Source organism: Nerophis lumbriciformis, linkage group LG02 (assembly GCF_033978685.3).
Source record: "Nerophis lumbriciformis linkage group LG02, RoL_Nlum_v2.1, whole genome shotgun sequence".
NCBI classification, from domain to species: domain Eukaryota; kingdom Metazoa; phylum Chordata; class Actinopteri; order Syngnathiformes; family Syngnathidae; genus Nerophis; species Nerophis lumbriciformis.
The window spans coordinates 18655232-18670925 of record NC_084549.2 but is presented as its reverse complement, the minus strand read 5'-3'; the positions used below and the strand labels follow the sequence as shown (position 1 = coordinate 18670925).

General features: G+C 40.9%; 1 protein-coding gene across 1 annotated transcript; it reads left to right on the top strand.

Annotated features, from left to right (window-relative positions):
* Nucleotides 1-2501: 2501 nt before the first annotated feature.
* lg02h10orf71 (linkage group 02 C10orf71 homolog) lies at nucleotides 2502-12513 on the top strand. Its single transcript, XM_072915022.1, has 2 exons — nucleotides 2502-10846; nucleotides 11282-12513. Exons 1-2 carry the CDS (start codon nucleotides 2502-2504, stop codon nucleotides 12009-12011), a joined length of 9075 nt encoding a protein of 3024 aa, XP_072771123.1. The 3' UTR covers nucleotides 12012-12513.
* The last annotated feature ends 3181 nt before the right edge of the window (nucleotides 12514-15694 follow it).

Here is a 15694-nt window from a genome sequence, read left to right as displayed (position 1 = left end):
TTGATATACAGTATGAGCTTTGGACTTAGTTGTCTTGCAGTCTTGCATGCGACTTTGTTGTCAGTTCCTTGCACGGTCCTTTGTGTTCCTAATTGTGTCTTGTTGTAATGTTTAACGTTAGTTTAACTCTAGGTTTAGTTTGCCTAAATTAAAAAAAAAAAAAAACCCTATTAATTAATAAAGAATGTCTCTGCATCTACAAGGTCTACATCTGATGTGCCAATCTGGTTTTCATTGAGGGCCACGTCTCAGTTATGGGTTCCCTCAGAGGGGCGCTTGGAGGACTGAATAATATATGAATATAAATGTGTAAGAATTCACCTCATAATATTATGCATTTGATTTTTGTATATATATATTTTTTGTACACTGTAAAAAAAATTGTAGGATTTGCAGTATAAAAAAACCTGGCAGGTTATTCGCCAGAATTTTACTATAACATTTATTGTACAATTTAATGGAGCACTTGCTTTGAAATCATTAATCAAACAGATATTTAAGTATTTGTTTTTAGTTTAACAAAAAAAATGTTTGGAATGTGTGATAATGGAATATTAGTTGCATTATTAGATGATTATACAGTTGAAAAGTTATGCAACTGCATGCAGTAAATGTATTTGTTTTAATGTCAGAACAAAAAGAACAAATACATTTGGTAGGAAAAGATGAAATACTTTACGCATATTATTTCCAGGCTTTCGCAGACCACATAAAACAATGTTTGACACCTGTGTTCTACATGGATGATCCTGGTATTAAAGTGAAGGGGATTACTTTCATGGATGTGGATTTACATATTAACATATCTATGCTGCTGGATAAGTGGAAATTAAGCTCCTGGTTCATAAGTTTTAGTGGAATGATATTTTGGAACGGTCAAGTATTATCTTTTAAATGGTGCAAAGTTTGTTGCTTTAGTCTTTTGTTTCATAAAAAACATATTTTGATATTTGTCCATTTAAGTGCCTGTGGTTTGAACTTTTCTGTCAATTAGTTTTGTTGGGATTTTAGCGTATATTAAAATGTGCGTCATGCAGCAATTAATATAGAAACACAGATGCAGTGGACTGTGGATGCCCTCAGTATCGGGTATGGCTGTTTACGAAAAGGGTAGTCAACTGTAATTGCATGTTTTTTTATTTAGTTTTTGTCCAGTTATTCCTTATTCAATCTTGGAATACCACCATTAAAGCTACTCACGAGTGCCAGCATGTTCTCATTTCTTGATTTTTGTGTCACTGTTCTCTGTATACAGCATCGACACCAATTTTGTGTCCTGTACATGTACGATCGTTTCTGCGTTTCAGTAATTAACTTAAAAACATAAACATAATGATGGTTCGGTACGTGTTTGAATCATTCGGGAATAAAATGTAAAACATAAAACTGTTTAGTGTTTGTGTTGAGTTGAATAATTTTTTAAATTAAAATATAATAAACTCCAAACAGCTAACATGTAATTCAACAATAAATATAAAAATAATATAGTTATAGCATACAGAAAAAGTCTACTTATTATAATTAATACATAATGTTTTTAGAATATTGTAGGCCAATATATATCAAACTGCGGGCTTAAAATGTCCCATTGTCGCACTTTAAACAACTGTGGTGGTGCACAGCTTTACATTTTAGGAAAGTTCAACAATACACTCAGTAACAGCAACCATTTGAACATTTTTAGTAAATTAAAGTTCTTTATTGCCTGAAGTGCAGCATTAATACTAACATGCTGGCATACTGCTTTCGTCTTATCTTCGTAGGTTTGTCTGTTTACACATTTTATCGGGAAGGCAAATTCTTTTAAAAACAGGAGACATCACCAACGGAAGCGGGCTTTCAAGCTCTAGCTTCTCCTTGGCACTATCACTAGCTATGACTCCCACTAGCCAAAGGCTGGGCTGCACTGTTTTTATTTGCCTGAATTTTAGCTTTCACGCTGAATGCCTCACCTTTTATCCACTTTAACGAGCTTGTGGCAGTTTGAAATTTGAATTAATGTAGAATTCCGCCCTTTTAAACAGACTGTCACTGTCTGACAAGAAATGTGTTAAATGTCACAAACCTTTTGCACACTCCCGCTTATCTATTTAGTTTATGTGTGAAAAGCACGGTGCACTACCACTAATACACCAATTGTGTGTTATCTCTGTGTAAACGGGACTATAGATTATTTTTGTGTCAATTGGCGAACAAGAAAAAAAAAATCACATTCTTGAAATTCTAGTGTTGTTCAGTTTGTTTAGGCTGATTTATCCCCAAAATAACTTTCAAACTTGAAAAACAAGATTCTGACAAAGAATGGTCATTATAAAATGGCTAATTCCTGTTTTTTATTTTGCCTTGTAGGAAATTTGCAGGACTTTTTTGGACAAGGACAAGTGAGATGCAAGGCTCCGTAGCAGCTGGAACCCTTAACTTTGGGTTCTTGCATCCTATAGTCAAACATTTCATGTTTGAATGAATAACTGAGCTGCTGAAGACACAACCAAGCTTGCATCATGACTTCGGTGGAGAAGCGTCGTTCGGGTCGCTCGAGACGGAAAAGTGGCAAACATCGAAAGTATAGTGATGGAGGCTTTAGCGACACCTCGAGTGGCGGATCCTTCTTAGACGAGACCGACCGTGAAGTCAGGAGCCTTACAGACAAAGCCTTCAGGAGTCTCTGTATTGGGGATGAGGCTGTTTATAATGACTCCGACCTGGGTCCCTCTTCACCGTGCAGCCAGAAGGACAGGCAGCTGGCATTTGGTCAGAGTGGACTTGAAAGAGAGGACAGGGAGGATCTTAAAAGAACTGCACATGACAGCTTCAGTATGATGGTGCAGCAGTATGGACAGAACTGGATCCCTGAAGGAATGTATGGGGCAGAGATGAACATAAATCCACCATGGGAAGTTTATGGAGACAGGACACAGGGGAGGCTTTCTGCCACATTCCAAAACTCCTTTATGGAAATGTCCCAGCAAGAGACATCTCTTAGAGAAGACCACCTGGGCCATTTCAGCAACGGACTGTCAGATCTGAGTTTGCAGCATCAAAGGAGTCGTTCCAGAGTTTCTTCTCTTATAAGAGCATTTAACTCTGAGGATGGAGCAGTTATGGAGGGTCAACTCAGAGATTGGAACGAGACAAGTTGGAATAGACCAGCTCTGATGAGTATGCCTACAACATATCAGCAAAACTTTACTAATGGTCAATTCCAATTCTCATCCCAGGATGTCAACCTTTACACCTCTGGAGCAGCTGCAGTGTCTCATATGGACACTGCTTCCTCCTTCATGGCATCTTCCCACAGTCAACACAGCATGATGACACAAGTGGACTGTAACACAAACGTCTTTATACATAGTGAGTACAGTCCTTTTAGAGTATGGAGAGACCATAACAGGTTACAGTTTCAACAAGGGGAAGTCTCAGGGTTGATGCACTGTTCAGAGTTCCCAAAGTGGAGTCATACAACCATGTATAAGCAAACAAATGGTTCCTCTATGTTTCAAGAGAGAAGTATAAGGAATCACAGGACTATGATGACACCTGTAGTTCCAAACCATCCTTCAATATCCACAAGGTTGCAGAAATCTTCCGCTATAGAGCAACGCTGTGAATCTGACTTGGCAGTACATTATCCACTCAGAATGAGGACACACAGTCTTGGAACCAAAAGACTTACATCCCAGCGGCCATCAACTGCATCACCGACTACTGATGTGTCTTCCTCTGCTCAGAACACCGTAAAAGCTCTCCAGGAACAGATACAAATGATGACTGGAACTGTGACGGCAGCTGAGAAACAAGGAGTGCTTTGCAAAGACTTCACACCACTTGACTATGATGATGTAACAATGGAGCAAAATGTTCCAGGCAGTAACAATCTGGTCTCACCACAGCTTCCTGTGGCCCAAGCAGAGCCACCAGAACCTTGTCAACATGCAGGTCATCCCCAAATTGTGGACCATGCTCCAGTGCGTGTCGAGAGCAGCGGGGCCACTCCTAATGTCACAATGTCAAGCTATAAATCTAAAGCCACTAGCCTCCTCTTCAATCTCAAAGACAACAGGAAAAGAGTAAAAAGTACCTACAGTCCTAGTACATATAAAAGCTTTGAGACAGTAGAAAAAAGCAAAGACACACCTTTACAGCAACCCAAAGACACTGTTATAGATATACCTGAAGATCTACCATCAAATGGTTATGAATCCAGCTGGAACCCACATCAGTATGTCAAACCATCTAACAGTCCTAAACTCTTATCTGGAGTAACCATCAGTCATCCCACCACAGGCCACATTTCAGACTATAAGACTGTTAAAAGACAAGATGAGCAGGATAAAAATTATACCAGTAATCAATTGATTAATGGCCAAAACCTTACTAAAGAACAGCCATCCTCTACTTCCTATACGGAAGACACAGACTTGCTTAAGCAACCTGGTAGAGAATATCTAACAAGCAAGGATTCGAATGAAGCAGACGTGCGGCAATCTGCAGAGGTGGCTGGCTATTACCCAACAGACAGCATACATGATTATAGTGTTTCAAAGGAAATGTTGAGATCTTTACATACACCAAACACAGAAAAATACACTCTACCAGCAAGTGTAGCTCCATGGAAAGAAGACCAACATGTTCAGGCTAATATACAAGAAATCAACATAAAGGAGGAGATCCGTTCACCAAAACAGCAGAACATGACTAAAACCATCGACAGGCAGCAGTTATATGCTTCACAGGTAAATATAGATGGCGTATGTGCAGCAATGTTAAAAGACAACCAGCAACCATTCAAATCTATTATGCAGGGCAGTTCAAAGGTCCGTCAATTGAAAGATGGACAATTCACGGATGTCAAAGCTGAACAAACTAGAGCAAAACTAATTCAATCAGAGCAGATGCCAGTATCGCTTCTTAAAGTCGAACGATGGAATCATATGGATACTCCCAAAGACAATACTGCAGAACCAGCACAACCAGTGAAGACAGATGTAACAATAAAAAGAAGGAAAGAAACAGACGGAACCATTAAGGAAAAGCCAAAAGCCGAACCAAGCCAATTTAGAAATAAAAAAGAAGAAACAATTATTGTTAGAGAACAAGTGGCACACATAAGAGAAACCAAAGCAAAACAAACCAACACACAGGAGCTTAAAGGCACGGATGTGGAAAATCAACAGTTGATAATAGAGACAACACAAAGCTCCCAAAAAGATGGCATGAAAACAGATCAAGATGAAGTGAAAACCGTCAGAATTGAACAAGAATGTGATAAGAAAATGGTACAGCAAGTAAGAGAGGAAATGTTTAGTACAGAAATGTCTGCAGAAAAACAAATAAAGACAGACATAGCTAAGGTAATGGCTAAACCTGACCTAGCCAGCACAAAGATAGATAAACAGAATGTTGAAGACATACAAGAGAAAAAAGCTAAGACAGCGCAAGTTCAACCTAAAGCAGAAATACATGAAACTAAAGAAGCTAATTCTGAGGCCAAAAAAGTAGAACAAGTCAAGCTGGAGCTAATCAACATGGATCTAGCTAAAGTAGCACTAGCAAAACAACAAAAAACGACAGAAAGGTTGACAAAGCCTACAATTCTGGCAAATCCACAACACGTCAAAAGTGAGCCTAGTAAAGTTGAGCGTGTAAAGGCGGAGTTAGCAAAAGCTAAAGCCGAGTTGGCAAAAATAAAGGAGAATATGAAGGGACAGCAAATAGAGAAAGTCACAAGTACAATAACCACAATGGGAGAAGGCATTTCAACAAAAGAGGTGACAATCAAGCAAAGCAAAGAGCAGCCTCAGGCAACACAAAAAAATCAACCTTCTGATAAAATATATATTACAAATAAAGTGGATCATGAGGCTGATTATTATGAGACTCTTAGAGAAAAATATGGATTTACTAACAAGGTTTATTTTGGCAGAAACCAAACGGCTTCAAACAATACCAATGTAATATCAGCCTTATCACTTGATAATGTTAAAATGGTCGATAACAGCAAATCAAAAAATGAATATCCCACAATTAGTGGTGAAACCAAAAAGCAGGTCAAAGAGGATGTAAAATCCAAGAACAAAGGGCCAGAGAGTCATAATGTTTACAGTGAGTCTCCCAAAGAATTCAAATTATTACCGACTAGTACAGAGAAAAGAGCACCTTGTGGTGCTGGTTTGGATAAAGGAATGGATGTCAAAGTTGACAAGTTGGAAACATATGATGCCTTGTCTCATACACAGCAGACACATTCTGAGGGAAAACATAAGTCTGAGTGTGGCGCTCTATCAAATAAAGGCCTACAGATTACCTCCATGAAAGCATCAAGCCATAAAGAGAAGGCTCAGACAAAACAAGAGATTCTGACATCCAAAATAAAAGCGCATGCTGAGAAAGAAATTTCAGCCATCATGGAAGTGTTTAAGCAAATCCCTGCTAGTCAGAATCTTCATGAAAAGCAGAGGCCTCCACTGCATGAGGTGTCAAGAGGCAATGCAAGCACAGTGCCCAGCAATGGTACTTCAAAACATCACATGGGAACATTAGGTGCGCAACTTGTCAAGGCACTTCCCAGCTCTAGAGGAACATCGGGTCAAAATCTTGATCACTTAGAGAAGGAAGTTCCTATAGGACCTGCGAAGGACATTGACCCTATACTTGAACCACCCACAGTGACAAATAAGGCTCCAAATTCTTTGAGCATAGATGGAGGCTTACTTAAGAATCAGACACAATCAAGTCAACCTAAAACACTAAATAAGGAACAAGAATTAACGCAAGGAATACTGCAGGAAAACCATGCAGAAAAGTTGGAAAAAGTGAAAAATGTCATACACAATCCTGCATTAAACTCTGATCAACTTATGGAGGAGTCATCACAATCTACAAGCACACAGAGCGTAGTTCACAAGAATTTTGTCTTAGGTAAGACTGAGACCTGTGTGGCTAAGGACAATTTGCAGATCCTGGGAATAACTGTTACCGGAAAAAAGAATGCTGAACAATGTAATGCTGACTCAGACAAATCTTGTGTAGAATTGTGCATGACGAATGAGTTTGTGTTGGATGGGAGCAGAGAAATTGCAGGGGAAACTCATTCTACAGATACGCAACTTAAAGTTAGTATGAATATGCATCATGAGAATGTCACCAAGAATATGTCCTCTCCCCTGCAGCAATCCTCTAATATCAGTGCAGCATCTCAAAGCAAAGTACAAGTAGAAGAAGCCCTGACTGAAAAAGATGCTTCCCCTGCAATCACTTTAAGTTCTATAAATAAAGTGCAAACCGAAACCCAACTCCTCTACTATAAACAGGACATGACGACAGCAGAAAAGGCAGAATGCACTCTTCAAACATTCAAAGAAGATTCTGTAAATAACTGCATCAAATATCAAGAGGAAATTCATACAGGAGAACTAAATCTGCAGTTAAAGCATACAGCACCCAAAGTCATAAGCTCAGGTATCAACTACGTCCAGGATTCCGACAAGGTTGTTGCAGAAACTCAATCTGTAACGCCGTCCCTGGAAGAGGAGGTGGCACCTGCTATAAAGCCATCTAAATGCAGCAATGTAGGGGATAAGAGTGCACCCCTACCGGAAGAAAAGAGCAATGGCTTGGCTAACCCTTTAACTGATAAGTTAAACAGACAGACATCTCCAAAACCTGAGGAGACACACATTGGAGAAATTAATCAACAAGAAGATGTTCATATAGACAGCATTGAAATCAAAGTTGTCCCTGGAGTAACAGAGATTGACAATGTGGCAAAACATCCCAACACAACATGTTCTAATGTGACTACAACTGATCAAAATCAACCAGACACATCAACTAACCCGGACAAAAGCATGAGCACATTAATCAAAGACGATCAAGCTAAATACCCTGTCACAAAAGGCTGGGAGGAGCAGATGGAAGATAAGTTGAAAGACAATCTCAGTGTACAACATCTTTTATCCAGTGTGAGAAAATTGGCGGACTCACTGAAGAACATGGATCAACAACACAGCATAAATAAAGCAACAGATAATGGGGAGCCAGACTTAGCACAGAGAAATGGGACTACCGTAAATGTATTGCCTAATGAAGGAAACTACTTCCAAGTTCAATGCATGCCAGAAATAAATGCCTCTTTTAAACATATGAGTACAAATGTTGGAGATATGTCGGCCGTTTCAAAGGCAATGGAACACCCTGACCAACTATCAAGTCAGAGTAAATCAGAATCTTCAACATTAACTGTTCAGACAAGAGGTGTAACAGTTAAGAGCCCTTCAAGACAGAATGATTGTCCCTCTGAGTTGCAAAACAGAGAAGATATAAAAGATAGGAATGGGTCAAAACATCACTCAGAAGTTCGATCTAGTTTATCAGAAAAGGAAAAACAGAGCTCAAGAAACTCACAGCCAGCAAAGGAGGAACCGCAAGTCAAGTCAAAGCCAAAAGACAGAGTGTCAACAATTCCTGATATATCAGCCTTGGCGGACTATGCCAGATTGAAAGTCATTGTTTCTGAAGATAGAGAAAACACACATCAGGAATTCCCTCCACACAAAAAAGAAGGATTCTTTCCACTGATAAAGTCTCGTCATAGCAGACGCCCCGTGTTCACTTCTGACACTCAAGACGACTACGTCAAGGAGAACATTTTGCCAAAAAAAGCAGAGCTTAATGCCAAAGTCAACAAGGAGCCCAAACCTGTTGTCTTTCCCATTACTGAGATAGAACATCAACGGACTGGGATGTTCAAACTGGCGGACAGAGAAAGACTAGAAAAAACAGTTTTACACGTCAAAGATCACAAGAGAGCTTTGGAAAAACATCTACAAGATCTGAAGAAAATGAGTCAACAAGCTCAGGTTCAAAAGGAGGTGGAAGGCAAAGAGGTGTTCGAGTCTAGCAGACAAAGAAATATGCATTTTACACAATCTACCCCATCATCCTCAAACAATAAGCCAAGAGAAACCAATTGGTCAGTAAAACAACTTGATAATGCAAATTTAAAAGAAGATAGCAAATCAAATGTAAGACTATTTGAAAAAAATGCAAATAAAAACAAAATAGATGAAACTATATCAGACAAACCACAAAAAGAAAAGCTGGAAGCTTATAATGAAGAAGCAAAAATCAAACTAGAACAAGCTTCTAAAGGAAGAGAAGACACAACTACAGAGGATATGAACGTGATGATAGGTGAGAGGGGAGCTTTTATATCAGAAGAGCAAAGATGTGCACAAAGAGAAGCAGAAGAATGGGAAAAACTAAAGGAAACAGCACAACGAATGGAGGAAGAAAGACGAGCAAAACAAACAGAAGGCAGGAGAGCTAATTCAACAGAAAATAAAAGTACGATTGAAAGGAAAGAAAATATAGCTGAAACTCAAGAGGATGAGCGGGAAAGCATAGTGGTGGGGGAGAAAAACAGACTCAGCCAGGAGGAAAGAACTGCTCAAGAGGAAGAGCAGATGAGAGCTGTGCTCAAGGAAGAACAGCGTCTAGCCAAGAAGATTGAGGAGAGAAGACGTGCAGAGGAGAGGAGAATTAAAAATATTCAAGAGCAGGAGATGGAGACACAGCAGAAGAAAGAAAAGAAGGGACGAGATGAACAGGTGATATGTGCGGATAAACAGGGAGCTATTGAACAACAAAGAGAGGAGCAGCTACCCAGAGGTGAGAGTGCACCTGAAGAGCTGAGCAGAAATGATGAGACCAAAGCTAAGAAGAAAGAAGAACATTCAACTGCTCACGGGGAGAGAGTGTCAAAGTCAGAGGAGCAGAAACGAGCAGCCCTATTGATTGATGCTCTTCAATATTACACCATCACCTCAACAGATAAGAAATCTAAAGAAAGACGAGCACGCTCCTCAGTACCTCTTCAAAAAAGAAACCATCCACCTGTGCCCAGTGAAGACTCAGGATCCCAAAGAACATCACATAGGCCTCCAGTTGCAGCCTCTCCTGCTCCATCTCTCCCACGCTCCAATGCTTCCTCCCCAGCCCTGGGAGCCAAACCCTTAATGTTCAGAGTTAAGGATAACACTACCAAAGGTTCTCCTTTCATCAAATCAGTCAAACCACGCTTCCATAAGAATTTTGGAGAAGATTCCAGAATGGCTTCTCCAATGGAATGGAGAGCAGAGAGAAGGGAAGACGAGCAAGAGATCATGAGACGTAACACAGGAACTCCAATCAATCCTGACACAAGCACAGGTTTAAACCGACTTGTTTCTAAAAATGAATCCTCAAACACTCTGACTGTATCTTCATCACAAGAATACTCCGCTCCTCTTCCACACCACAAACCCTTCTCAAGGAGAAACATTGCTCTGGAAGAAGAGGACTCTCGTTCCGTCAACAGTAACATATCTGAGGATGTGGAGAGTTTTGCCACCAGTGCGACTGACCTGGCTGACTTACGAGGGCTATATGATTATGAGAGGCCAGTATCAGCCTGTAGTTTTAGCAGTGATATGTCCCGTTTGGGAAAACCTCCAACAGTTCCCCCCAAAAGTGACAAAGCCTTGCGCAGGGCACAAAGGCTGACTACTCGTAGAGTACGGAAAGAGATAAGCCAAGATACTCCTGCAATCCCTGAGGAGAAACCACAACAGAGAACCTCCAGTAGGGCTTCTTCTGCCTCCTCCGAGGTATGGTCCTCAAACCGCCATGCCGTGGCTTCTCCGCATTTTTCCCCTCCTGTCTCTCTCACTTATGCCCCGATTCTTGGGTCTAGCTCCACGCACACAGAGAACCAGCACTCTCCCCTCATTTTCCATACGTCACCTCACTCTACCGTCCCCATCTTTCTCCCTCTTGCCTGCCCTCCCGTCACTACACCTGCATCGCTATCAGTTGCCTCCCATTATTCCACTGCTCCCATATCACATTCAGTAGCTACACCTCTTCTCTCTGCACCTGTATCACACCCAGTAGCATCTCCTCATGCCCTTTCCTCATTCTCTGCTGCTTCCCCTCATTTTATTGCACCTGTGTCACACTCAGTCACGTCTGTATTGCAACCAGTCGCCTCGTCTCATTCCACTACACCCGTACTGAAGCTAGTTGCCTCCCCTCACTCCACTGCTCCTTCATCTCACCGTATTGCCTCACCTCACATCCTTGCCCCTTCATCCAAACTGGTTACCACCACTCAAGTCCTTGCACCTGTACACCACCCAACTGCCTCCCCCCAATCTTCTGTATCCCATCCCATCCCTTATGCCCCCCATCTAGTTGCCACCTCTCATGTCACTGCACCCATCTCCCTCCCAGTGTCCTCTCCTCATGCTTCCGCCCAAATTACCCACCCTACTGCTTCAAATATGGTTCCTCATGTTCCTTCTTCTCCCACTCTCTATTATGCTACCCACCCAGCTGCAGTGACACAGTACCATGTACAGTCCTACCCACTGACCCAGCGTAAGATGTTGCAAGACATTGGTTCTGGACAATATTTTCTTGTGGATGCACCTATTGAGGTGAAAATGAAGACTTTCTTTGATCCACAGACCGGAAATTTTGTTCAGCTCAATGTGCGTGAGTCTGGACAGAGCATATTCCAACATCAGCCTAATCCAGAGTTCCCCCAACCCAATTTCCAACCACATTTGCAGCACAACCAGCATCATAAAGGCTACCAAGCTTATCCACAAGTATTTAAACCTGCAGGCATCTCCTCTACATCTTCCCAAAGATCATCCTCAGGAACCCAGGATGAAGCATATTTGAGTAACAACTGCAACACACATCAAAGCAATGAAAACGCACAGAAATCCAAGGGTCAATGCTACAGCCCAGAGCAAACCCCATACATGGATACAGTTAACGATGCAAACAAAAGACAAAACACTGTTTACAACACACAGGAGTTGTTCAAAGAGTGCAACACAAACAGCCAGCTTGCAGAAAGCACAATTTGTGAAAATGATCATGCTGTCCGCTCACAGTACCGGCCCGGCGATATAATAACCATGAGTGAACTGGACGACTTTATGGAGCTGACTGACTGGTGAAGATAAATGAATAAATACTAGCTTTGGGGTTGTTGTGAATGTCAATATAAACATTACAAAATAAGTGTATTGTTTTTCACGTGGAAAGAGTATCAGAATATTTTCAGTGCAACCTTGTGACATGATGCTATATTTCTGAAACTGTATAATATTAGGCTATTAGTTGTGCTACAGAGTTCACCATTCCATTTCCCTTTATGAATGAATATGAGATAGGAAGATATCTCTCTTGTGTAAACACTGTGCTAGCACTACCCTTGGCTTGCTGATGCATGTGTTGTAAATGGTCAACATTCTGCTGATGGTGTAAAGCTCTGTTTAATGAAGCCGTATGTATGTCATATACATTGTTGATCTGAGCTGTTGTGAAACGTCAGTATTTAATGTTGGAAGCTGTGTTTTGCGGTGAAACAAAGCAGTGTGACATGGACTCAAAATACATTTGACTCAACAAAATTACTGCTCATCGAAATGACTACCTTTCAGGAATGACAGTACCTGACAGCTGCAAATTTCATTTTGTGACTTGAAAACACAATAAAAGCAATTACAAAATGATATTACTGTCAGCATCCTGTTTCGACTCTTATAATAATCCCTGGGTCTATATAACTGAAATTAAACATTTTTTACTGATTGCGAACGACAATTATGAAGGGCTGTTTAGAGAGAGCACTGAGGGGAATGGTCCTGGGAGAGTTAATAAACAAAGAAAGAAAGCAGTTAACTTGTGTGTATGTGTTGTAATGTTTTCTGTATGGAACCAATCCAAATGTTTTAATTCTTGCCCACCTTCGAATGGGATCTAAGAATGACAGAATGAAAATGTATTTTCTCTGATTTCCCCTGGCTGATACAAAAGAACACTGAAGTGCTACATGCTACCCATAGTGGCCACATGTGGGCTCTACTTCCTCTGAGAAGCTGGGAATTGTGTTGACCACTGTGTGGCATGTTGGTAGGTAGTTGTGTACCTGAAAGTTGTGTCGGAAAATAACCCCAGATCACATTTTGCAGTAGATATTTCGTGATAATGGTGAGATATGTTGTTCTGACTAAAAACTCTGATTAAATATATCCCATGTTATAGCCATCAACACAATATGTTTCGGAACAGTAGTCTGTATCAGATTTGTTTAGATTTACATAAAAATTTTCCCACAGCAATTAATGACATTACAAAAACTCATTGTTAAAGTCAGTGTTTCTTAACCATTGTTGGGGCGTGAGCGCCTCCTAGAGGGCCACCAAAAAATATCTGTTTCGCAGATGTGGTCCATATGAACCGCAGCACTATTCAGTTGTAATACACTTTTCCACCACTTGTGGCAGTAATGGCAGTACCAAACACACAGAAGTAGTCTAGAGTCAAAGTTTTGGAGAAGTTTCTTAAAAGGGAATTGCACTTTTTTTTTTTTTTTCGTACCCTGAGGGTGACAAGCGGTAGAAATGGATGGATAAATGGGTTCACAATCATTATGAAAGACATGACGACAGATGTATTTTTTTAATGTATTCCAATTATTAAGTAAATGCGATCTGCCTATATAGTAGGGGTGTGGGGAAAAAATCGATTCGAATTCAAATCGCGATTCTCACAATGTGCGATTCAGAATCGATTCTCATTTTAAAAAAAATCTATTTTTTAAATGTTTTTAAATTGATTTTTAATTTTATTTATTTATTTTTCCAACAAAACAATACACAGCAATACCATAACAATGCAATCCAATTCCAAAACCAAACCCGACCATATATTTTTTTAACCGATTTCCGAACTCTAAATGGGTGAATTTTGGCGAATTAAATATTCGCTCTCGGAGCGATGACGTAACAACGTGACGTCGCATCGGGAAGCAATCCGCCATTTTCTCAAAAACCGGGTCAAAACAGCTCTGTTATTTTCCGTTTTTTCGACTGTTTTCCGTACCTTGGAGACATCATGCCTCGTCGGTGTGTTGTCGGAGGGTGTAACAACACGAACAGGGACGGATTCAAGTTGCACCAGTTGCCCAAAGATGCGAAAGTGGCAAGAAATTGGACGTTTGTTCCCCACACTTTACCGGCGAAAGCTATGCTACGACAGAGATGGCAAGAATGTGTGGATATCCTGCGACACTCAAAGCAGATGCATTTCCAACGATAAAGTCACAGAAATCTGCCGCCAGACCCCCATTGAATCTGCCAGAGTGTGTGAGCAATTCAGGGACAAAGGACCTCGCTAGCACGGCAAGCAATGGCGGCAGTTTGTTCCCGCAGACGAGCGAGCTAAACCCCCCTGGATGTCTTGGCTCACACCGTCCCAAGATGATCAAGAGAAGAATATCGACCTTAGCTTCCCTGGTCTGCTGATATGAGGGTATGTCTACAGAATATATTAATTGATGAAAATTGGGCTGTCTGCACTCTCAAAGTGCATGTTGTTGCCAAATGTATTTCATATGCTGTAAACCTAGTTCATAGTTGTTAGTTTCCTTTAATGCCAAACAAACACTTACCAATCGTTGGTTAGAAGGCGATCGCCGAATTCGTCCTCGCTTTCTCCCGTGTCGCTGGCTGTCGTGTCGTTTTCGTCGGTTTCGCTTGCATACAGTTCAAACCGATATGGCTCAATAGCTTCAGTTTCTTCTTCAAATTCGTTTTCGCTACCTGCCTCCACACTACAACCATCCGTTTCAATACATGCGTAATCTGTTGAATCGCTTAAGCCGCTGAAATCCGAGTCTGAATCCGAGCTAATGTCGCTATAGCTTGCTGTTCTTTCCGCCATGTTTGTTGTGTTGGCTTCACTATGTGACGTCACAGGAAAATGGACGGGTGGTTAAAATCAGGCACTTTGAAGCTTTTTTTAGGGATATTGCGTGATGGGTAAAATTTTGAAAAAAAACTTCGAAAAATATAATAAGCCACTGGGAACTGATTTTTAATGGTTTTAACAATTCTGAAATTGTGATAATGTTCCCCTTTAAGTGCTTGATTTTATACACCTGTGGCCAAGTGATTAGGACACCTGATTCTGATCATTTGGACGGGTGGCCAAATACTTTTGGCAATATAGTGTATATCCAGACCATACAAGTATACAATAAAGATAACCACAAGTAAAAACAAGTAATAGTTATGAGGCATTTTTTACACCCAAAATAAAACTATAAATCATACAACTTGTGGGGCTTACAACTTTAGAGTTACAGTAACACTGTAATATGCAAATATTTTACCTTGTGGATGCCAGCAGCATAGCAATGGCATCAAGACCACTGCTGTCATTGCAAAGCACACACCAAGGGTTAACTTTGTTGTGATTCCATTTGGCTTTGGCGCTGGCGTTCGTAGCGCCAGCAGAAGCCCTGCCTCAGCAATTTAGGCTGCCCAATAAAGCAGCCCTCATCCCCCTGGGACCGTCTGTCAACCACAGCCAGAGACAAGCCTGTGCCACTCTTTCCAGCAGCCAGACGGGGGAGAAGTCCCACCACACACACGCACATCCACACAAATGCATCATTACCACACACAGAAAGAAAAGCACAGAAGTGAGCATATTTGAGTGGCAGCGTTCGCACCACTGGGAGACAGCCATAACTAGACAAGTAATTGTGGATGATGGAAATGCACTTTCAGCACTTGTGTTCGCGTCTAAAAATGACACACATTGTGATGGACCAACACTAAACCACGAGATT

Excerpts from the sequence above, each read along its gene's own strand:
- lg02h10orf71 (XM_072915022.1), top strand. The coding sequence starts at position 2,502 with ATGACTTCGGTGGAGAAGCGTCGTTCGGGTCGCTCGAGACGGAAAAGT. Across the intron at positions 10,847-11,281 it reads GTCACTACACCTGCATCGCT|TCATGCTTCCGCCCAAATTA; the intron begins ATCAGTTGCCTC and ends AGTGTCCTCTCC.